Below are 24,265 nucleotides of genomic sequence, written 5' to 3' on the forward strand. Positions count from 1 at the left end.
CCTCCTCTCTCTCTCTCTCTCTCTCTCTCTCTCTCTCTCTCTCTCTCTCTCTATCTCTCTCTCTCTGCTACGTAACGTCACGCGGAAGTGTACGCGTTTGTGTACTATTCGGCGTCCGGATTGCGGCGTCAAAAGGCCTCTCGTGAAACGCCACACGCCGAGACGACGGCTCCGATTTCCCCTGTCGAAAGAGAATTCGTTTGAGTCGCGCGCGACACTTCCGTGACCATTCGTGTCTCGCTTCTCGCGTCTCTCGCCTCTCCCCCCCCCTCCCCCGGCTTATCAGCCTTCTACCCGTCGTGTTTCTTTCATATCCTCGCCATCCCGAAGCGCGCGCCATTCTGCCCGTCCATGCCGTCATGCGATTAGTATAATAACGTTGATGTCGGAGAAGAGGACCGCGCGGCAGCAATGAGAATCGGGGATGCCAATCGCGTTAGACTACACCCAGAACTGAAATTCAATATTTACGCCAGTGCGCGGTAACTCAATGTTAATTAGACCGCCGAGTAATTGGTAACGCTAGCTCTCTCAAAGCCTCTACGAGAGAGCGCGGTGAAATTCGGGCCGAATGCCCGTATTCCCGGCAACTTGCTCCGCGCCGCGCGTGTCTCCTTCGCCGATATTGACGTTCGATTACGTTCGACGACGCACATCGCATCGGATGCTCGACCGATCCAGGAATTTCAACATTCGCCCGAGCTGCGCGAAACGTTTAACTCGACGCCGAGCGTTTACGCGTAAATTAGGTAAGCATGCGCGAAATTAGATCATTTCGCCTGGCGCGAGCGAAGATTTAAAATCGACTTTGGAAACGTGCCTCGCCGTCATTTTATCGGAGGAAAATCGGAAGCCTCACGTGTCCGAAGTAATATTCTTCATTTCGGTTTACCATTACTTTTCCCTCAATTCAAATGTTAAATTTTTTGCGTATATACTTTCTTTTACGCATTACAAAATAAACGATACAAAAAGAGGCTGCTTAAAACGCAATTATGGATACTAAACGTTCTCTTAATTAATTAAATCCCGTAGATTTGGAGATTTTTTACCACCTCAACCGAAATATCATATTTTTAATAACACAAAGTAATTAAATAGATATGGAAAAGAGATCAAAATAACTGTGAAATTCCTCTCCGGCGAGAAGTCGCAAATAATATTCCTCGCATGATAAAATAACTATTCAGCGCGGAAATAAAATCCAAATTCATTAATGTAAAGAGTTAACAAAACGTTTATCGCGCCGGCAATCCTAAAGCATTGTGAGCAATTGGGCGTGGCTATATTACTGTGCTACGGAGTCACGCGATATCAGAGCACGCGAAAAAATATACGTAGACGTACTATATCAGTAACGCTTCATTATAGAAATGTAGAGAGTTTAAAGGGAAAGAGAAGAACATCAAGTGTTCAACACAAATACGCCATTTTGTACAAACAAATTTCCACCTTCTCCGAAAAAAAAGAAACGCCTTTTTGTTAATAAGTTGGTTGAGATATCCTACACTAAGAAAAATGTCCGATTAAATATAATCGGATAATCCAATTACATGATAGCAAACATGATATATCCGATTAAATTGTATATCCGATGAAAACTTTGATCGGTTTTTCAATCAAATTTCACCGGTAATTGCATTTCATCGGATATATCCATAATTTAATCGGAAAACGTAATCGGAAAAATTAACCATCGGACATACTATTTAATTGGTTTATCCGATGGAAATTTTTCTCAGTGTACGATTCGATCATTTTATATCGAAAATACCGATTATTGTTTCCCTCCCATGTTGCCTCTCTCCGAGAAATATTTTCGATCAATTAGCCTGTGCGAGAAAATTGGGATAAAAGTATAAAGAGAAGTTGATGTTTTTAAAAGCTAAATTTCTAGACACAGTCACTGGTCATTTCCGAATAATCTAATAACGTGCTGTTGCCTCTTTTTTCAGTTTTGGTCCGCCTACGTTCCTTGCGGTGCCGCTCAGTTAAATGCAGTTCAACTCTCACTGGAACAGATCGACGTGATTCGTCGACTCGCCGAAATGAATGCTCAACACTTAACCCTGGTTACCTCCGTCAAAGGTGAGTATTACATTAGCATTGACTTATATAATCAACAATTTTAGCATTTTTCCATCGTACTGGTGATGTAACAACAATCACTATAAGTTTTCTTCATACAAGATATCAATTTTTTAATTTTTGTATAAAAAATTGCATTTCTATTTTTCATCGACCCGTGCACTAATTTTTACCAATTTAAAAAACGTCAATTTACAAGACGTAAAATTATCTGCTTTTACGCCTTTGTAAAGTATTTTATAACTACGATTATATATAATTAACCAATTAGTAATTAATAAAATTATAAGACAGAAATAAACAAAGGCTCTCGACATTGACATAATATAATTAAAAATGGAAATTGAGAGTACGACGCGGTTGTAAATGCGTAAATATTTCACAATATTATTTGATTAGAATTTAATAAATAATAATCCGCGCGTCATAAACGTCAGTAATATTACACGAACAATGCGATGTGTGTCAAGCAAACACGAGTGAAAAACTCGTTGAATTGAGCAGAAACGTCAACAATACCAAAGCGCGTACAATGAATGTGGGTCTCGAAAGTATTATCAAAAGAATCCCCGGTTGTGTCTTCGGGGGCAATTCAGTTTATTTCAAGTGGACCTTTTGTAAGTGAAAGAATTCCTAGTGACTGCCGTATTATGTTATTAAATGTAACACGCTAACCGGTAGTACCGATAGATATGAAAGCGACGGTCTTGGAGAAAGTTTCTCATCGGGACGACTCGAGAGGATAAAGGACCGCTATTAATTGCTCGACTTCTCTCCGAAGTTGAAGAGGAAAGTCGTTATTGGATTCGATTCGATGGCGTAACTTGGTATTACGGAAGATTTATCAGCCGTGGACAAAAGTATTAGGCCCGCGCCATAATCGGCGACGGTCCCCTCTGATTCACGAGAGCCAGAGACACAACGGTACTCGTAATAATAATATTAAGATTGAGACAAACAATGCCTGTCGGATCATCGACGGACCTTTATCACTTCGCGATTTCATTTAATCTTGGACGGTTTAACGCCACCTAACTTGTTATCATTTTAACGTTATGGGCGTCGCTTGATGTAACAATTAATTAGCGCACTTTCGCTCTGCACATACATTTGAAATAGTTTACACAAAATTAATAATAATATAATTTAAAGCTGTAACGCCGCGCAGCATTTTTACAAATGTTGTTATAAACCATTAGGTACGTCAAAGTTTATCTCAATACAGTAAGACGTAAAAAGATTACGAAATGTTGAATGCATTTTTTTTTCGCGAACGTCCATTATCGCTGATGACTGGTTAAACCACGTCTATTTTTAGCGAAAACTCATTTGCCGTTAAAAATTGATGGGTCAATTTATCGTCTGTTAACGAGAATTTGCGGAATGCTGGTGAAATCGACTAATGGAGAATAAATTTTATCGATATGCAATAGCTACTTTTACGATATATCCACGGGGGGGAAAGGGGGGGGGAGATATGCCGAGGCAACGGCGGCGCTAAAATAAAGAACAAACTGGCGCGCGCAGCCTGAAAGAAAAGAAAATGCCAAGCAGGAGAGGATAGCGGGAAGGATATACGCGAAAGCTTGTGAAAGTTTTTGCGACAAGTAACTCACTTCGGAAACCCGACTGCCATTTTCATAAGCTCGTTGAAATCGAATCGAGGTCGCGCGAGAAAGAGATAAGAACGTAACGTTTTACGGGAGCTCCTGGCGAACTCTGCATAAATAATCGATAAACGATTAAAAACACAGCAAATAGTGTACACTGTATAATGACAGACGCAAAGGCAATTTACACCGGATAGATTAGTAGTTGATCTTTTAACACAACGAAATCTTAATAGAATTTCCCTTCAAGTCTTACAATTAGTCGCCGAAATATCTCACGCTGGAAATTTAACAATTTCTACGACTGACGAGCCACAGCTTATCTCCCGGTAATGAAAAATTCGAGCCTCTCGCGATGAATATGCTTATGCAAATGGACAGTTGATTGAACACGCATATGCGAAATCAAGTTACGCACACCGTCGAAATGCCGAAAAGCGGACGATGTTGGCGAGCGAGTGAAGAAATGTGTGTGGGACTGGCACGGCCTCACAACGAAAGCCTCGCAATGGGAACTTACCGCAAGTAACCCGGCCCGGAAAGCTGTCAGCCATTTTCATAAGCTCGAGAAACTTCGCCAAGTGGGAAGTGGAAACGAGGTCGCGGTATGAAGAAGGTAAAAGGTGGAAAAGCCAGCGGCTCGTGCATGCGAGCCTGACCCACAACAGCGTCCCAAACAGACGCAAAAAAAAATATCGCAATTTCGAACATTTATCGCGTGAATTTGACGAGCCAAGTGCGAGGAAACGTTATTAATAACGACAATTTTTATAGCACTCTGATATTCATTCATATAAAAAAATATAACGGCACACGTTAATACGATGACAGAATCGAAAAGTGAAATTTATCATTCGTTAAATCATATTGTAATATTGCATTTCGTGCAATGTACAATTCATGAAACATTCTTATATGTTTCCTAGATATTCTTTAGATCTTTTATATTATGCCGTGTAATAGTAAACTTACTGTAAAACATAGCAATTAATAACGCAAAAACGGGAACAGTGTTAAAGTAGGAAATATACTCATCTAGATTCGTTTTATTTTTTGGAAAAAGGCAAGCAGCTTCCAAGCGAGCTTCGTTCAAAGCAGTAAGGCAGAGAACAGTTACAAGAGAAGATTACAGCTTTTTAATTTTCGAGATCAGTGGCGCGTTACTCTAAAGAGAGAAAGAGAGTATGCGGCTTTCTTGTATCAAGATAAAAGATATTAAATCCTATTAAATGCTATATAACGCTTTAGCTTATCGTAGTATGGTAAAAGGATGAATCGAGCAAGCGCGCAAAAACTTTAGGTTAATATTAATTTATTATCGCAGTTTTTCTTTGTAATTATTCAATGTTTTTTAATTATAATCCCATATCCTCGGATTTATTCTATATAAAAATTTGCGCAACCATCCACGGTCCACAAATTCGATCGAGTTATAATTACATTAACCAGCGTCAATAATAATCTACCGATAGCCTGCGCAAAGAAATAAACAAGATATCGTAAATGGCGTGGGTATGGCAATAAAAAAGAGAGAGAGAGAGAGAGCGCGCAGTGTGAGAACTTTTATTGACGAACGAATGGAAAGCAACAGGATGATAAAAGTTTACGAGTCCGACGAATCCGTCATTAATCCCGAGATTACAGATATATATACATACACCTTTAATATCGCGGCAAAGCGGACTTTAAATCTAGGATATGCAGTTAAATAAATAACTCGCGCGAATCGACATGTACGATATAAGGTACGATAAATCAGCGGGCTTTAATATCCCACCGCCGTCTCGATGCAGTCTGAAAGTTTCAATGAGGCGATCGACAGCACTCCTGAAAGCACTTCCGAAAGCGGATCTGAAAGCCGATTTTTACCGATCTTTCCATTCATCCACGACCCGCCTAAAGCGCGACCGACTTTTCCGAGATTCCGTCCGATCTCTTCACCCGACGAAGGTCGTAAATAATCTATGAACACCATAATTCCGCGATCCGGCCGGCCCGGTTTAATCTCATAAAGTGTCACTTTAATCTCGCCCGGGGAAGGAAAAAAAAGCGGGGGCGAAAATTATAAGACTCGCGCTGGCGGTGCAGGCAGGACGAAAAAACGGACGAAACTTGGCTGATTCACGGAAGAAGCTGTAATTCGGCCGAGAGCAAAGTTCACCGAAGATGATTCGAAGTTCCGCGGGAGGATGAGCCTCGAATAACTCGTGTACTTAAGTGTTTCCCGAGGTTTAAATATTCTCCGTTCGGCAAGTTTATTCTGGATAGCACCACCGGCGGTTTTTAGTGTCACGTTCACAACGTTAAATCGCCAAAACGTGACGAAGTTTCTGTAATCGTAGCACGCAAGGTACAGAAAAATGACACCGAAAGGTTTTTTCATTAAATCATGATCACGCGAGACGTATGTGTGTGTGTGTGTGTGTGTAGGTCTCATCGAGGCGCATAGAGAAGGCAAGATCGCAAGTCTAATCGGAGTGGAAGGTGGTCATTCCCTGGGGAATTCCTTGGGTGTCCTCAGGACGTTTTACGGTCTGGGAGCGCGATATCTTACTCTGACACATGCGTGCGACACCTCCTGGTGAGTATAAATTACGAGGGAGCGTATATATACATATATAAAACCCTACCTTGGGAATAATTAATTTATCGCGATCCGAAGCTCGATGAGAGGAATAACGGACTCGTGATGAACCGATCACGCGGCAAAAAGAAAAACATTAATGAGAACATAAAGAGCGTTGCGATAGAATTTCATCACCGAGTAAAAGTGGGAATAGAAGCTGTACATTCCCGTAATTTTTCAAATTACGCGTGAATTATGCTTGATAATGGATTACGGCACTTTATACAGGAATGGCACTGCTCGATTTAAAATGAAAATAACAATCTTGCATACGTCACATTATTCTCCATTGCGATTTAATTTACAAACCAAAATAACCACTTTATATAAATTTAGCTAAAAAATGGTGTCTTGAGATCCATCATATTCGCTAAAATATTGATTTCGCCGTAAAAGTGCGCTTTAATTTCCGATGCCGTGTTCCTCGCGCCAATGCACGATTCATTAGAGGAAGATTGCACCTTCTAATTCACAAGATCGAGATCCCGCGGGGTGCTTCGTTTCCTCTGGCATCGTTCTTGTCGCGCCTCCTCTTACCTCGCGCTCGAGAAGTTTCTCTGTGTGTACATGCCGCTCGTTCATCGAACATCCGGTTTTTTTTCTTACTCGAAACTCGTTGTGCTTCGTATCACGATGCACTCTTAGAGGCAAAACCAATTCCACGGTTGATCGGCTTAACCGAGAGCCGAAATAACCTGAAATCTGGACGCCCGGAAGTTCTTTTCGGTAATTTCGAAAGCAGCCCCGAAGCCGCCGCTTATTTTCCGGCGCGTCTGAGGAAGAAACTTTACGGCAAAGGGAGAGCTCTCCATTTCGCAGAGAGAGGAGAGTAGCATCTCTTATCAGAGACCTCGGAATCCAGAAGTCAACTTTCACAATTTAGTCCCCTTGATCAGTTACTGTAAAGACATTTCTTCAAATTGTCCCGACTTCATTTTCCAATTTTGCCAGACTTTCTAACATTGTCCGTCTCGATCTACCGCATCATTTGTCCATCCTGAGAACAACATCTTTATATTATATTACTCTTTACACGCATTGCCACGAATTCGTCGCTTCTTCGTAACAATTTTGAAATCACCCAGACAGCACACATATCTAAAAGACATCATACAGACGTCTTTAAGACGTCTTTTAGACTTAAAGACGTCTTAAAGCTGTCTTTTTAGACATGGTGTGCTGTCTGGGCAACAACGTTACGTCTTTTCTCGCGATGGCATCAAAGTGAATCTTAGAAAATCGCTCGCGTCTCGCGATAAAACATGAGTTTAAAGGTCGCGGAATTTATTATTATATTTTTACTTTTATTTTTACTGCCATATATTAATTTACCCGCCCATTTTTTGCGAACAAGAATGCGAGACGAAAACAAATGGCGCAGAATAGGAACAGAAACGCTCTTCCCCCTTCACCGCGAACATTGATCTTTAACCTCGAGGTTTATGCATCCCCCGTGATGCCGCGTGCCGTGTGGAGTTGTAAATAAAGTCCCTGCTTTTATGTGCGTTCGTTCGATCCGGGTCACATGAGCCGCGACAAGTTGCGTTTTCGCGGAAAATCCAACATTGCATTATTTGCGAGCTGCAAGTTACGCGGGCCATAAAACAGAGCTACACGCGCGCGCGGAACAGCGACATTTCGACTCCCGCGCGACTCCACGGTCGTTTAATTATCACGAAGCCGCGGTCACTCGCAGATCTTCCTCGTCGAAAGGAAATTTTATTAGCGACCGACGAAAAATTTCCGCCCCGACTTTTCCATCCTCTCGAGCTTCGCCTCCCATTTTTGTTTTTCTTATCTTTTTGCCGTAATAATATTCACAATTCGGAAACTAAAGTTTGAAACATTCCAGTTGTTTTTTCTCTCCTCGCGAAGCCCGGGAACGATCGTTAAATCGCAGCGCCGAGAACGTCGAGAGATGATGCGCGCGGGAGCGCATCTCTAACAATGTTCGCGACTTTTACTTTACCGTTCGTTACATTTTTCACGTTCGCTCTATTTCTTCCGTCGACGAATTTTCGGGGGATTGTCGGCCGTGTAGCCGCATTACCCGCTGTATCTTTTATGAGCGCGAGGAATCATGCTCGAACCGTAATAATCTCACTCTGTGTTCCCCGCCACGTGAAATAGGATTTACGTCTCGAGGAGAGCGACGCTAGGCGCCTCGGTAGTTTTCGGGATGTAAATTACGACGGTGACCGCCAATGTTACTAACTCTAACGCCGCTTTAAGGTCCAAGTATTATACGACAATGGGCACCGACCTGGTTCGCCGTACTCTTTCCCGATGTTCGCCTGCTTTATGTCTCCCCCGACGCCGCTGCGCTTACTGCAGTAAATAAGAATCGGGAGTCACGTCAGACCCCTCGACGTGCAAATCTTCTTTCGGATAGTACATATTTTTCTCCACCGACCCACAAAATTCCCCTTCCCCCGAAATTACGTCGATACCGTCTCGCGATACGCTCGACATGGGAGATAATGGTGTTTTTTTTTTTTCGGCATCAAGTCGAGTTCCGTCAAAATTAGAGAAGGAGAGAGAGCGACGGATTCGTTACGAATAAATGTGTTATCGGAAATGTGTATACGTATAATAAAATTAATCGTGTGATTTCATATTAAGCAGAAATTTTCAAAATAGGACGTATTTTAAATCGATAATTTGTACTTTTTCCAATTACATCAATTTTAGATTACACTAGATTTTCTGAAAATAATACTTTCAAGAGCTATTGAAATTCAATCCAGGTAATGTTTTTAAGGACGTTTACGCGTGTCTTTGCGGTGTATGTACAACGCCACAAATATGTCGTAATAAAAAGAGAACAATGAACACCGTGCAACTTTTTGTGATAGGATATACAATAATAGCCGCGTGAGTCACAAAGCGATTTGGGACATTCAGAAACGTGCGCGTCTACGATAGAAAGCCTACCACACACAGAGAGAACATCTGAAGAAAACTCGTCGCGTAAAAATGCGGTTTCATCTCTGCGGCCTGAGATTTCCGGCATCCATGAGGAAAAGCGTGCTTTTATTGGGACAATATCCGAATTGCTTTCGGACGTGTACCCGGGGCTTAATGTCAGCCTCTAACCCTATTCCTCCTCCTCCCTCCCTCTCTCTCTCTCTCTCTCTCTCTCTCTCTCATTTCTCTTCGTCTTCTTCCGTTTTCCGTCGCGTGTCCTCCCTCTCCTCCCTGGGGATGCGAGATTGTCGACCCGATTGAATTTTCCACAGTTCTAGATGACGATGCCGAATCATCTCTGGCGTTTCCACGTCGGGAAGCGAGAATCGACCGTGAAGAATTATCGGATTCTCGATACCACTCTCGCACCTTTATGCTACTTTTTTTTTAACCTCTTCACTTTTATCACCTCGATATTTCATGCGTGAATGTTCCATTATTCCGCAAATACAAATAAACGCATAATACATTCAAAATACATTCATAATCAAAACAGATCTTAATGGTTTCTCCGGCTTTAAAAGCATTTATTTCGTAACAAAAATGAAAATTGTGCAAATGTTGAATTACGAAAGTTATTAAGCGTTAGAAGAGTAAATAGATGACGAGATAGTACAGCTTTCAATTAATTGTAAGTATTTATTTTAACAGATATTTACCGTAAAGTTGTGAGATTGCTAAAAAATATTTATCGAGAAAGATAAAAAAATTGCGGCCGATAATAGTCTCTGATAAAATTATTGAGATATCCAATTTGTTCAGGAAAGAACTGCCGTTAAAAATAACTGATACGACACATTTATATAGTTAGTCGTTACGTATTTACGATCGCAAGGTAGTTTTTACTGTATCTCGAGATATTGCGAAACTTTCCTTACCATCAATTAATTTGCCTCCGGCAGGCGGTAAGAATTAACTGTAATAAAGAGATAAATGGAAACACGCGTTACTTTCGGAAAGTTATACGAAACTCGAATGAGCTTCGGATTGCTTTAACGATTCTAAAGGCAGCGTATATGATAACGAAGTGCGCAACCCCGAAAGCGGAGTTTGTGCTTACATTTGACCTAAATCACTTGACCCAACGCTTCTCGGATATGCCTATTCGAGCACAAATAGTAAGGAGCCCGAATCTGTTTACAGTGCCCCTACCTTATAACTCGCCACTGTGGATCAGATCGAAGAATGCTTTGTTACATCAATATTACATGACCTAAACCATCCTTAGTTAATAAGAAAGTAAGTTGACGTTAAAAGATGTTGTGTGGTTATCGAGAATATCAAGAATAGCCCGAATGTGTTTACAGTGCCATACCTTATAACTTGCCACTATGGATCAGATCGAAGAATGCATTGTTGCATCAATGTTACATGACCTAAACCATCCTTAGTTAATAAGAAAGTAAATGGAAAACAGTTGACGTCAAAAGATGTTGTGGTTATCGAGAATATCGACAACAACGAATTCGCTTCGGTGAAACGCATTCTCCCTCCGTAGTGCCAGACCTTCGGTTGGCAGCAGTCGGGAGTAAAAATCGTAGATATTGAAGCTTGGGATTATCGCCCTTATTGAGTTTCGGGCAAACGCGCAGCTTAACACTTATTGTTAATTAATATTCTACATAATATCGGGCAGATAAATACGTGCTTTTCGAAATATGACAAAATAGAGCGTAAAATAATTTATTTTTTGATCGATGACGTGCACGCTTTCACGAACGACAATTTGCCGTGTCATCGGGAATTCTTTTGAATTCACGCTAAATGGATCGTGAAATACACACGCATAGTGAATATGTATGAATTTACGAGCTTTATAATCCGATACTTCAGAAAATATTACTCGCTACGAGCTCTCGTCCGAAACTCGTCCGAGGGGGAGAGAAAGAGAGAGACGGGAAAGGGTGCGACCGCTCTGGATTTTCGCGGCGAGAGATGCAAACCGACGTTCTAACAGACATTTTCTTGGCAGGGCAGTCTGTTCTGTTGGCGAGACGAACAACACTCAGGACTCCACGCCGGGCCTCAGCGAATTTGGGAAAGTGAGTCAACATTTACATTGTATGCTCCACTGCGGATTTACCTTTTTCGGCGAGCGGGAAAATATCCGCGTTCGCAAAAAAATGCCCGCGCGTACATGCACGATTCCGAAAGAGTTTTCGTTTTATGGCCGCCACGAACGGAGCCGCGCGCGCGCGCGCGACATACTGCGGGGAAATAATACTGCAGACTTCCGGCCAAGACGCGTCCCGGTATTATTCCGCGAAACGACCGCGCGACAGTTTAGATTATAATTTCGCCATGAGCTTCGTACGTCACATCGCGAATATTGCATTAAACATTTTCAGCTTTTTCTCGCGAGAATAAGATGTTCCCTAAATAAATGGCGATATCAACGCGAGACGTCTGTCCCAGACTATGAAAGCGCGACTAATATTGAAAACATTTTGAAGCTGCTTCCGCGAGGGGTTAACCGCTGAGGGCATTGTGGTGTACAGATTTGCGGCATTACTGGGCATTACTAGGCATTTTTTTACATCAGTTTGGGCATTAGGCCTTGCTGGAGCATTATAAAGATAAAGTAAAATAAAACAAGATAAATAAGATAACAAGATAAAGTAATACCCACTGGGGATTAGTGGGCATTGGTGTACAAGATTTTGGTCAGCGTTTTTCCCCTCGTGCTTCCGTTTACGATATACGTTTGCGCGCGAATTATTGCAAATAACACTGTTATACGAATCGGGAAAATTTCGCGCTTAAATTGTCTATCAGCGCGCGCATAAACAACACCGATGAGATAATATCCGCTAATTTGAACCAACACCTCGCGCCTGTACGTTTAAAATTTCCCAGCGGTTTACCCTTCCGGAATATCTAAATAAACGAGACGTCACGACGCGGCACATTACATCAGGGACGTTCCCAATTTTCGTAGCGGGATTTAGATCGCGGCTTCACGATCTCGATGGCTCGAATTATTTTTCCGCGACGTATAACCGGGGAAATGATCGTCAACGAACGCGCGACTGATCGCGCCCGACCTACATTCCGTTTATCACTCCCGTCGCTCCGCCGCGTTCATAAAATTATATCCCGACCCACTTTCGCGCGCGTAGAATTCGTCGAGGGATTTCGAGCGTTAACGCACAGGTTCGGTGATCTCGACGAGGCGAATTTCTGCCATTCTCGCGTCGCGCGAATCCCGAAATCCGTACCGGAAAAAAAAAGGAAGAAACGAATACCTCGTCAGATCGTTTCGCATCGATTGACTTTTTGTGAAAATTCATAATCCTGCGGCAACGGTGGTTTTCGATTAAAAAAGAGAGAGAGAGAGAAAGAGAGGAAATAGCGAGGGCAACGGGCGGAAGGGGAAGTAAGGAGGAGGTAAACGGAAGAAAACGCGTGAGAGCGTAAATCAAACGAATCGCCTCCGTTATCTCGCATCCCTTGCAACGGCTAAATCTCGCATTAATAAATGGCGGGTCTTCCAAAGAAAAATTCTACGCGCAACGCTAAACGCCCGGCAGTTTGTCATCGACGTTCGCCCTCGTCGAGTGAAATAGGATATTCCGAAAATTTTCGGTAATTAGAAATAATTCGCTGTCGCCGTAACGTCTTTCCGAAGAGTATCACACTCCGGAATGTGAATCATTTTTATCGGACACGATCCAGATATTTTCGCGTCCCCCTCCGTATTTCAGCGCGTTATTTACGCACGTATAATTTACTCCTTCCTGAAAATCGAAGATAGAAAGCTTAATTAATGGATATTGCCAATTCGGCTGCGTCACTTCGGCACACGTTGTAGCCGGCTATCGAAAAACGGTAAACGTGGCTGAGCCGCGGCTACAATAAATTACTCGGCAAAAAGAATTTCCTGCACGCGCGATATCAACCGCGTTCTATTTGCTACGCAAACGAAAAGTCGTGTTGCCTGGCGTGTCTCGATTGTCGCGACACACCGCCGGCTATATTGAAACACACCGGCGGTACAAAAGTGTTATTGCTGGTAGCCCGGCGTCGAGGGCGAACATTTCGCCGCGGAATTCCGATAATCTACAAGTCTCGGAAATAATATCGTCCTCTCCCTCCGTTCGCGATGCCGAAATATTTTTAATTAGGCACAATCCACTTTGTGCGCGTCGTTAGCTCGGCCTTCTCTGCTCTGAAGAAGAGAGATCTCTCTCGCGTTGCACGAGAGTCCCGGGATGCAGACGAAGGGGAGACATGAGCCCGGCAGACAACTTGAAACGTCGAATCGATCGAAACGTCGAGTCGAAAATCGATAATTGAACGGAATCGCAAACGAGAGTAGAGTTACGCTCGGGATCTAAAGCCAACGGCACACCATACTATTTTTCCTACTGGATTGCTTACGAGAACCAATAAAGATGCAGAGTTTAAGATCAGGTGACTTAAAATCCTGATTGGCTCTCGTAAGCAAACCAGTAGGTCGGAATCGGCCGCGACGAATTTCAACTGGAAACGTCGCGACGCCCACGGCTCGTTCGGGGAAGACAAACGGAATTATCTGAAAATTTCCCGCGCGCTTCCCCGTACACGTTCGGTCTTCCGTAACGTCGCGCAGCTGTACATGTTTCCGGCGACGGACGGGGCATCCCCGGCCGAGGAGAGCTCGACTGCGCACCGCGTGTGTGCGGACGAATGCGCAATTCGACCGACATTTTTACCCTTTACTCCCTTGTTCTTCTGGCCTGTTATTTCCATTGAACACGACCCACATTTTCCGGCCCCCATTCATCAGGGCGCGCGCGCGCGCACGTGCACGCATCTTGAATCGCAGTTGGCGCGACGAGGTGATATATCGTGAAATTATGGCGATAGCTCGCGGCGTTGTCACATGGATAGGCAGCACGGGCTTGATTTTATTGCGGCTTTCGGATGTGACGATTAGTTTCGCCCTAGTCCCGCTCGCGCGCCCGATACCCAGCAACAGGCATCGGATTACACCGCGAAAATTCGCCGTTTCACCCGCCGCCGGGCTACAGATGGCCGTAAAACCGGTTTCTCCCCCCATTTTAAATTTCGCGAAAGAACTGGAAATTGCGTCGAGAACGCGATGTCGAGTGCGGCGGGTCGATTGCGCGAGCCCGTTAATCCGAAAATTATCCGTCGTTAAATCCGAACGGATCGGAAAGATCCAGCGAACATTAGCGCGAGGCGGAAATTAGAATTTATACACGGCTAAGTTACAGTTACATCATAGCCTTTGAGTTTTATTAATATTACTTAATTAATATTATTCTACTCGTCCGCGTAGACTTTATTCGCGCGTTTCCGCCCTATTTTCCCATGCGAGCAGTTTTGTTTTTCGCTTTATTGTTAATACCGCTGGTAAGAAATCGTTTTCTATTCGCATAATCGCCTGTCTCGCTAAAACGTCGCGTAGAGAGATCGTCCCGCTGCAAAAACAATACGCGTCGTTTTCTACCATCGACGCACGAGACTCGCATCGTTCGCATGAAATCGTGCGCGCCGAGAAAAGCGAGCCCTCGCCCTTAATGCCGGAAAAACGAGACCATCGTGATTCGTTCTTCCGCCCACCTCCCTCCGTTTCCTTTTCCGTTTCGCGTCGGCAGGACTGTATTTATCGAAATTTGCCCGCGACGTTTGCAGAAAATACGCAGAGACATAAGAGTCGCGATCTCTCTAAAATAAACGTTTGAAAGAACGAAAATAGAAGAAGGATGGAATAACAAAGAGAAGCGGCTCTTCCAATTCTGTTTGCTAATTATTTTTAGCAATCCCGCATTTTAACGGTTAATTAAATGATCCGTTAATTAAGAAATATAGGTCAAGCCGAACCCGGGAAAATTGAGCGAAGCCGACGCGCCAATTTATGACGCCATTGGTGCTCTCGCGCAACGTTCCTCAGAATTAAAAACTCACTCCATTGCCAAGACAAGTAAAAGTGATTAACACTTACGGTAGCCGAGGGCCGCAAATGTACCAAGCTCGAGCCTGCGCCGCGATCGACCGGCCGCCGATACATCGAAGCTTTTTCCCCGCCATCGCATGATGGAATGGACGATTGCTTGCGTTCCCGGCTAATGTGCGCCAGCCGAAACGCCGGCGTTTCCTCCGTTTTCCCATGATATTTTTCCTTCCTTCTCCCCGATCGATCGATCCTCTCTCCACATGCTTTTGCGCCATAATAGACGCACCTCTCGTCCGAACCCATTTCGATCACCTCGGAGTTGACGACATTTACGAGACTTTGATTCCCCTGCCTTGCTTTCGTTACTATAATAAATATTTTCTATTCAAAGCGCATTTCTTGAATATCCGTTTAACCCTAGGAATACCGAGCGGTCATTTCTGATCATTTTTAATTTTGTATGTAAAATTGCGTCAGTCATTTGACTGAAAAGTCATCTTTCATAGAAGAAATAGGGTATTAATCTGAAAAAATAGAAACGGTTCGAAAAAACCGCTCGGTATTTTTCAAATCAATACAGAGGTGTCTGGAGAAGACAGTAACGAGTGGAAAGTATGAGTCCTGAAACGTTGCGCGGCATCCCTTCTCTACCGTTTGGTCTGTACCCGTTTTCATTATTCACCTGAATTTGCAATTTATTTCTCGTGGAGCAGTAATTTTATCACGAGTCCTCCCGCAATTCAGCTCGATTCATCCGCTCGTTTTATAAGATAGCCGCGTGACTTTACGCAGATAAATATGACTTTAACGTATTTCATTATTCCGCAGGCAGTTGTCAGGGAATTGAACAGGCTGGGCATGCTGGTCGATCTCTCGCATGTCTCGACAAGAACGATGAGGGCGGCCCTGCAGACGACGAGGGCGCCGGTGATCTTCTCGCACAGCGCTGCCCGGGCGCTGTGCAATTCTACCAGGAACGTGCCGGACGACGTGCTCAGAAATCTGGTGAGCCCCCGCGTCGCATAAACACGAATGCAATCGGATTGCCCTTAAAAAAAACGAGAGGGAAGGGAGGAAAAAGGTAAACGAATCAGCTCCGTCGACGCTGATATCCCGCGCTCCTCGCGGAAACGGGCAGCGAGGCAAACGGAATACGCTGTCGCGAGAGAGGGGGATGAAAAAAAAAGCGCGATACGTCGATTGCAATATGTACAGGCGGATTTATTTATTTATTTATTCAGGTCTCGCGGTGCCGCGCGCACGTCGGTCAGTTAGAAAACACAGCGGAGCGCGGCCGCGTACAGAAAACGAATGAGATATTTCTCCCGCTCGCGAGAGACGGATGGAGGAAAATCAAAGCCGGGCCACTCGCGAAAATGTAAACCGGCGCGCACGAAAGTTGCTCCGGCCGTGCCGCCTGGCCTTTGTTCGACCGTACCGAGATTATTTGATTTCGGGTCGGCGTACATACATACCGCCGACCAACCGGGCTCTCGCTCCCCCTCAAGCTCGGTTTTCGTGCGGTTTAGTATTGGTGAGCGACAACTACCCTGCGGAATTTGCGATACGTGTAATATTTGAGAAGCGGCGGCCAATAAAATATCCACGGCCGCGCTCTGTAGCTGCCCTCGCGAACATTATCGATTCTGCCGCGGCGGTGCAAAACAGTCTCGCGAAAAATTCATTTAAATATTCCAATTAATTACAATTTCGACGCAAATCTGTAATTAGAAGAAACGTAACGTCATCGAAACGACGTTATCGCGAAGAAGCACACGTGCGGATATAAATAAAGCGTGGTAAAAGATACGTACAATAAAACGTATGATAATAGTAAAAATAATACGATAGAATTTTCGATGACACGGGGGCGGGGGAATAAAGCGTACGTGCGAAAATAAATAGCTGCCGACAACCGCTTTTTTTATATATCGCGATCGTTCGAGTGCGCGTAAAAAGAGGAGGTAAAAACGAGACGCGAGAGCAAAACGAAGGTGTGCGCGCAGCGCCGAGTGATTAAACGCAAGTTTTATCGACAGATCTGATATCTGGAAGTGAGATGCGTAACGTCGAAATTAAATTCGCAGGCGAGGTGAGGCCAGCCGTGTGCAAATCGAACGCGCTAGGAGAGTAGTTTGCGATCCGCGAAGTTGTAAAACGCGGGGCGCGAGTCGGAGGAAGCGCGCAAGAACGTCCGGGTATTATCAAACGCAAAGTAACGTCGACCGCGCGAATTGTTCGAGTTCGCGCGTAACGAGATCACTGCAAACTATTCGCGATCGACGAAGGAGCGCAGATTCCCCCCTCTCTCTCTTTCCCCGGCGCGGAGATATGTCAAAATAGAGACCCTGTAATCAGAGACTGGCCATGAGAGTTCGTCAAATTCCTGCGAGTGAGAGAGAAACATAGGCTGTCTCACTCTTCTACGATCGCAGAATCGTGAGAATCTCTCACTCTCACAGAGAGAAACATAGGCTATCTCACTCTTCTGCGATTCTACGATCGTAAGAAGATTGATATGGCCAGTCTCTGATTACAGGGTCTCTAGTCAAAAGAATTTCGAGCGACGGAAGCAACGGGCGGTGAAATAGCGCGAGTGCAAGTTCCGCGGCTTGATCCGCGTTATTATCGATAATTCCGCTCGTACCCACCGCCGCGAATTGGCGTTAATCCAATTGGCGCTAACCCCCGTCCCCCGCGCGAACCGCGGCCACCCCGAAATTTTTCCTCGCCCATTAAACTCGCGAGTGGCATAAACGCGGCACGATAATTGACGTTTCATTAATCGCGTAACAGTTGGTCGGGTAAGGAACGCGACGCTTCATTAAAATTTCATCCCGTCTCTCACGCGCCGCGCCGCGCCGCGCGCCCGCCGATTAACGATTGTCGAACCGTACGCGATGAGCTCAAGGAGCTTCAAGTTAACGAAAGTAAATTCAACTTATTGCCAATTAACTCGGGCACTTCGGGCTTTATCGCGCGAGGGGATGTACAATGCAAATTTTACGCCCCGTTTTACACTCTGTAGTATTATTTATATGGGTCATTGAACAAGATCCCGAACCGTGGCGTACGTACCATAATTGTGAAAAGAATTGATATCTGGAAAACGGAGCTTACGTTGCAAATGATGCACAAAGTGCAAATAAAAATGATAAGTGACAAATTGTAAAATTATGAAAAAAGTATAAATATATAGCGACGATACCGGGAACGTATTAATATTTTATAACGTTACGGTCCACTTTGGAGCTCCCTCCGGGAGCTCCGAGCGAGAAACTTTTTATTTTGACTAACTTGGCGCGCGCGCTAATCTATTTTAAAACCTTAATACCACCTATAATACTTCGTATTAATACCTCAGTCTGGGAAAATCATATTGCTTCGCTCGCCAATTCTTCTGAAACGCATTTTCAACTTGTGAGATACGTAGTACGCGTGAAATATTGTTAACCACCCTCGAAAGACAAGACCTGATAAGACGGGGTCTCGCTAATTAATTAACCGACATTCTCCTCGATTTCTTGAAGTCAACTTAACATCTAATATCCACGAACTTCATTCTCTTCTCGCTCCGCGGGCGATCAATATTCCCTTAATTACACCCGCAGAACGAGAGGATGAGTAACAGCGATCTAAGCCGGATGGCTTGTCCGGTAACGTGTTATTAACCGCGTCGTCCTGCTGCCCTAATTAACATCGCCCGTGCAGTTTAAGCGAGGCTAGGTATCAAATAGACAACTGCGTGTTCCTTGAAACCGTTTCCCGCGACAGCTTTTCCCACGCTCGGTTGATTAAAAAGCAACAACTCGAGTTAATGAAGAAATTAATGTCAGTTGGATTATTTTAAATCGACACTATTATACCGATCGGTCTCTCGACTAATCCTTCATTGATATCTTACACACTTATAATCGCAATTTATTAACTACTCGTCACCTGAAACGTCGATAAATGATCTCCTTGACACAATCGCACTATCGTTAGTTTTAAGCGTATTCTCCAACTGCAACGGTCTGCACGAACGAATTAATAAATTATTCAATTCGCTTTTACAATACTCGGATTTTTTTCAGACCACGGGATATTTCTAAAAAGTGTGGTTTTTAAACGGCCATTCCTCTCGCGAGTAAATTTCAGCAGTGAGATAATGTTGGCTCCGCTGCAAATGACTGCGCGACGTATTTTCGTGCCGCGCGTTTAAAAGATCGAAAGAAATACGATCGGCGCGGCGTGTATGACATTAATGCATCTGTTCACAGGCTAAGAATGGCGGAGTGGCGATGGTCCCTTTTTATACCTACTTCATAACATGCAACAGCACCGCTACTATAAAAGACGTTATTGGTACGTGCAAACGCTATTCGCGAAACTGTGCTAAGCTTACACCCCGGTCGAGTAAATTGTACCGTATCGATATTGCATGCGAGCGGACGCGCGATACACGCGCGCATTGCATTGTGCGTCATTTTCATACTTATTGCCCGTGGCGAATTTAATTTTCGGAGTCGTGCTCTCGAGAAGGCGCAGAATTGAAACGAGCAAACGTATCCGACACCTCGCCCGAACGTGAGGAGAGCCAAACATGTGTCTCGCTTATCGCGATTCATCTTGCTCGTTCATTTAAGTGGGATATACGTTCGCCTCTACTTTAACGCATGCAAATATTTGAGCAGAGCCACGTTGTGTCCCGACAATAACAAAACATTTTATTTTACCTATGCATGCATGACGATGTCGTAAACGCGTTACCTCATAACCGCGTTATTCCCCAATCACATTTTATTCCCACAGGCAAACGCGCATGCATTTATATTAAAATATTTTATATTAAAATACCCTGCGACGCGCGCGCTGCCGCCGGAACAGAATGATTAAGGCCCCTGTATATTGTTTCAGCACACATCAATCATATTCGAAAGGTGGCGGGGATCGATCACGTTGGGATCGGAGCGGGCTTCGACGGGATAAATTTGTAATTATTCTTTCGCCATGTCCGTTTTTCGCGCGCGCGAGGCGGAGACACTCAGAGACATTGCCATAAAAGTAATTTGGTTCAATAACGTTTACGATTAATCTCGTCGGAAGGGCCGCGATAAAATCCGGAGAGCTCGGCGTAAATATGTATTTAACCTACAGAGAGAGAGAGAGAGAGAGTCCCACTTTTATAACACTCGGGGATAATTGCTTCGCTTGTTTTGAGAAGCCCGCGAGTCCCGGGAGGTTAATTTTATGGGGGAGGACGCAAGAAACAATGCCCAAGGAACTGCTTTTGTTTCGCAGCTATGAAACTTTCACAAAGTGCCTATCATGGTTCTTGTAATACATGGTAAAATATATCGTCGCTAGCGCAACTTTCCGCACTTCTTTTTTCTCCTCGCAATAATTCTTCCAAAATTTACCTCGGTTTAACACTCTAGATACGGCTGTTGTTCCTTTGTATGGGGCGCGAAAACAAAATTATAATAATTTTGCTCGCTCCTAAAATGCTCGATAAAATCATCCTAGTCGAACAGAGAACGTTTTATAATTTTAACGATTAAACTTACATCGTGTCTCGCTAATAAGCTAGCTAATTGCGCACAGTCACTCTCCATCTTCAGGTTCAACTTTTTCATAATAATAATGAGAAACTGCTCGGAACTAACGTGCCACGGAATCGCGAAAGCTCGTGCGTCCGCAATAACGCGTGGGACGCACGTCAATTGCGAGTACAAAACCGAGCGAAAGTATTGAAGACCAGTCTTACGACACTAGATACTCGGGTTAGCTAAAAATACGCGATTCATGTCGTTTTTGAAAACGCACGATTCAGCCCTTATTCAGTTTATTCCGACGACGTTCCTTCGAAAAATAAAAGTAACGCGGACGCGGCGAAACTTATCGTCGTTCTCTGAGTGTTACCTCGAGAGTCAGCCGAGTTAAGAAGATCGTTTGATCCTCACGAGATTTGTCCCCTTTGCAGCACTCCCACGGGTTTAGAGGATGTCTCGAGGTATCCGCAACTATTGGCCACCTTGCTGGAGGATCCTACGTGGACGGAGGAGGACATCAAGAAACTAGCCGGCCTCAACTTGCTGAGGGTGTTCGCGAAAGTCGAGCAGGTACGAGACGTCCGCTTTTAATCGGCTACGGAGCGCCTGCAGTTCTTTTACGATCGGTTGTAAACGAAAAGCGCTTCGGCTCGAACGAAAAACACGTAATCCTATGCAACAGCCGCGTAATTCCGGATATCTGGCCACGATTAATCGCGCGCGCTGAATTTATCAGCTGTTGGCCGGTTGTTAAAGTTTTAACACTCTTTGTTGCACACGCGCCAAGCCAATTGAACGCGTTACAACCTTGACTCCTATTTTCGCATTTTTATTTATCGGAATTATCTTCACGTTCGGAATAAAGATAATCTTACGACATCAAGAAGTAAACAGCAGACATAGACATATCGAATGGTTGAAATAAGAGGTGCAAAAAATTTATGGAAAATCTGTGTATAAAACAGTGAAATAATACGTTAATATACTCACAGAAAAATTAGCTGCGAAGACCGCGAAATTATCTTCCCGAAAAGATCGATCTCGATAATTTCTTTCCTGGAAAGAGATTCCAAAGATGACGTCGGACGCGGATCGACTTCCGTTTCTTATCTCGCTGTAGCTCATAATCGCTGTCTTTTCCGGTAATAGGTCCGCGACGAGTGGCACAGGGCGGCGGTGCTGCCCGTGGAGAAGATCAGTCCACCGGACAACTCGGCCTGCGTCTACGGCGCGTCCTGATCCTCTTTGAGGACAATCGTGCCGGGATTTCTCGACTTTGCGCGATCGCCCAAGATCCTGCGGGTGCCGCGCTATTACTGGAGCCTGTGAGGACGCGTGCCCCGAATCGCCAAAGGATCATCCGCGCCGTGGGAAGGTGCCGCGCGGATATCTCCAACGGAAAACGACCAACCAATCTACACCGAAAGAACTGCCGACTTCTACTTCAGGGACTCCGTCGCGCCTTAACGACAGAGAGAGAGAGAGAGAGAGAGAGTCCTTACAAATTAATGCCGTCGAGGATCCTTCGGAGACACCTCTGGAACGTTCGGATCACCGTTCGCCAGAAGATCTCGTATGCCGTTAGCGACGGTGAATCGCGATCGCATTGCAGAAATAATTATCCGCCTCTTATAAGCGACACTTGATTTTGTGATATTAAGCACGAATTAGTAGCCGCGTGATATCGAAGGGGGATTAATGATTGTCTTTAACTCGGCACTCTTCTACCACGCTTGCAAATTATTCGGCATAATTTCGCGATCGTTTCTTAGGCATTTCCGTCCAGACTTCGAACTTGGCTTGATAATCCGGACACTTACTCGTTATTTCGCAATTTGCATCACTAGCACTGCGTTGAACCGCATACTTTACGTACGCCGCGCTATGCATTCCATCACGAAATAAATAATGATAAAAAGGAAGAAAAGGGAGAACGTGAAAGCTTGAAAGTATAAATCGTTCCATGATTTCGCTTCGTAAGCTGCAAGTTTTATAACTCATTGCGATAAATTCGCGGAAAATATTCGTTACGCGCGCGACTTGTTTATTTTGCTAATCGCAAAGGCGATCAGAAGGATTCTCGAAAAAAAAATCTTGTCGAAGCGAGAGGTCATATTCTCAGCATATATTTAGTACCAACTATGGTCGGCTGATTCTCATATCACGCTTCTAACGCACGCAACACGATCGTCACGCACTAAACAAAGAACCATGCAGCCATATTTAGCGTTAAATGTGCACGAATATGGACAGATTGCCGCGTGACAACCGTACGCGAGTGATCCCGTAAGATTTCTTATCTTACGTTTAAAAGCCGAAATATAAATAGAATTCGAGTGGAATATCATCTCAGGCGTTACATTTATATCGTTGTTTGTATTTCGACCTGAGAACGATCGTAAGTGACATCGCTGTCGTACACCAACTGAAGAGAAATAAACCGTACTTTTATAATTTTTAGATGAATTAACGACACTAGACTATATTAAAAAATATCCTGCGCGTCCTAAGAAATATTTCAATTCAATCCCACGTTATACGAGAATCGTAAAAATTAGTATGGTATTCGTACTGCACGTACATTTTCATCCATTTATTTTCATTCAAACTCGTGCGTCTCTTTTAAAAATCGTGTCTTCAAATGTCTTCAAAAATATCTTTTCAAAACATGTTTTTTTTTCTCTTTGCACTACCGATTGAGCTTTTTCGAATTATCCAACAGATCGGAATTTATAAATTCTTTGAGCGTTTTGCACATAAATTTTTCCACGACCGAGAGAAACATAGCTGGATAAACAAATGTCCTATCCTTTAATTTGCAACGTTGAATACACAAAAGGGCGTGAGGCCAAAGCTTTTCTCAAAGTTCACTTAAGATTAAACGTAGACTAAGATTTTGTTACTTGTTTATACCTTTCAGAGATAATGTACCGAGAGATTACTCATATCCTTATAATTGAGAAATGATTGCGATAGTTTTTAAGACGGAACGACTCCAAATTCGTCAATGAATTCCACCGACGGTGTCAGTGTAATTTTGCAACCTTACGTGAATATCGAATCAGACAAGTGCACTTATGATGTGCGAATATATAACGAAATCTCCAAAGAGAGGAGGTTAAGAGTGCGAGAAAGAGAGGTGCCAAATTTCTAACGATTAATTAATTAAAGCTTCGATGGTAGCTCCCACGCGTCAATGAAATGAAGAAAAACAAACCGCTCGCTTTACGAGTTTCTTGTAATTGATAGCAACGCAACGAAATTCCCTGTTAATCGCGCACCGAGTCTATCTTAAAAAAAAATTGACTTGCTACTTTCTACGTGATACAGACTTGTCCAGATACACGCTGTCGATAATAACAACGCTTCTAATTGAGTCGCACCGCCAAAGAAAATCTGCTAGTCTCGAAATTTATCTGACACGCTGCTTTATTATGCTTACAATGTATGTCGTATGGCTCGTTGCCGATGTCAGTTCACTGCCAAAGCCACCCCGTACATTGGACTTTACGAACGCCTTGACCCGAACGTCTATGAC

At 43.9% G+C, this 24,265-nt stretch overlaps 1 protein-coding gene across 1 annotated transcript in view; it reads left to right on the forward strand.

Annotated features, from left to right (window-relative positions):
• LOC105565700 (dipeptidase 1-like) overlaps positions 1–22,053 on the forward strand; it is a gene marked incomplete at its 5' end in the record, with an annotated part of 105,946 nt that extends 83,893 nt beyond the window's left edge. Inside the window, 8 exons of the mRNA XM_012019107.1 lie at positions 1,956–2,088; positions 6,129–6,279; positions 11,264–11,333; positions 16,022–16,198; positions 19,456–19,540; positions 20,093–20,168; positions 21,159–21,297; positions 21,877–22,053. Of these exons, the coding sequence (XP_011874497.1) occupies positions 1,956–2,088; positions 6,129–6,279; positions 11,264–11,333; positions 16,022–16,198; positions 19,456–19,540; positions 20,093–20,168; positions 21,159–21,297; positions 21,877–21,966 (921 nt within the window). The remainder of the gene's footprint in view (positions 1–1,955; positions 2,089–6,128; positions 6,280–11,263; positions 11,334–16,021; positions 16,199–19,455; positions 19,541–20,092; positions 20,169–21,158; positions 21,298–21,876) is intronic.
• Between the last annotated feature and the right edge of the window lie 2,212 nt (positions 22,054–24,265).

The sequence above is a fragment of the Vollenhovia emeryi genome, unplaced genomic scaffold (genome assembly GCF_000949405.1).
Source record: "Vollenhovia emeryi isolate VEMERY1.0 unplaced genomic scaffold, V.emery_V1.0 DF939150.1, whole genome shotgun sequence".
Classification (NCBI taxonomy): Eukaryota; Metazoa; Arthropoda; class Insecta; order Hymenoptera; family Formicidae; genus Vollenhovia; species Vollenhovia emeryi.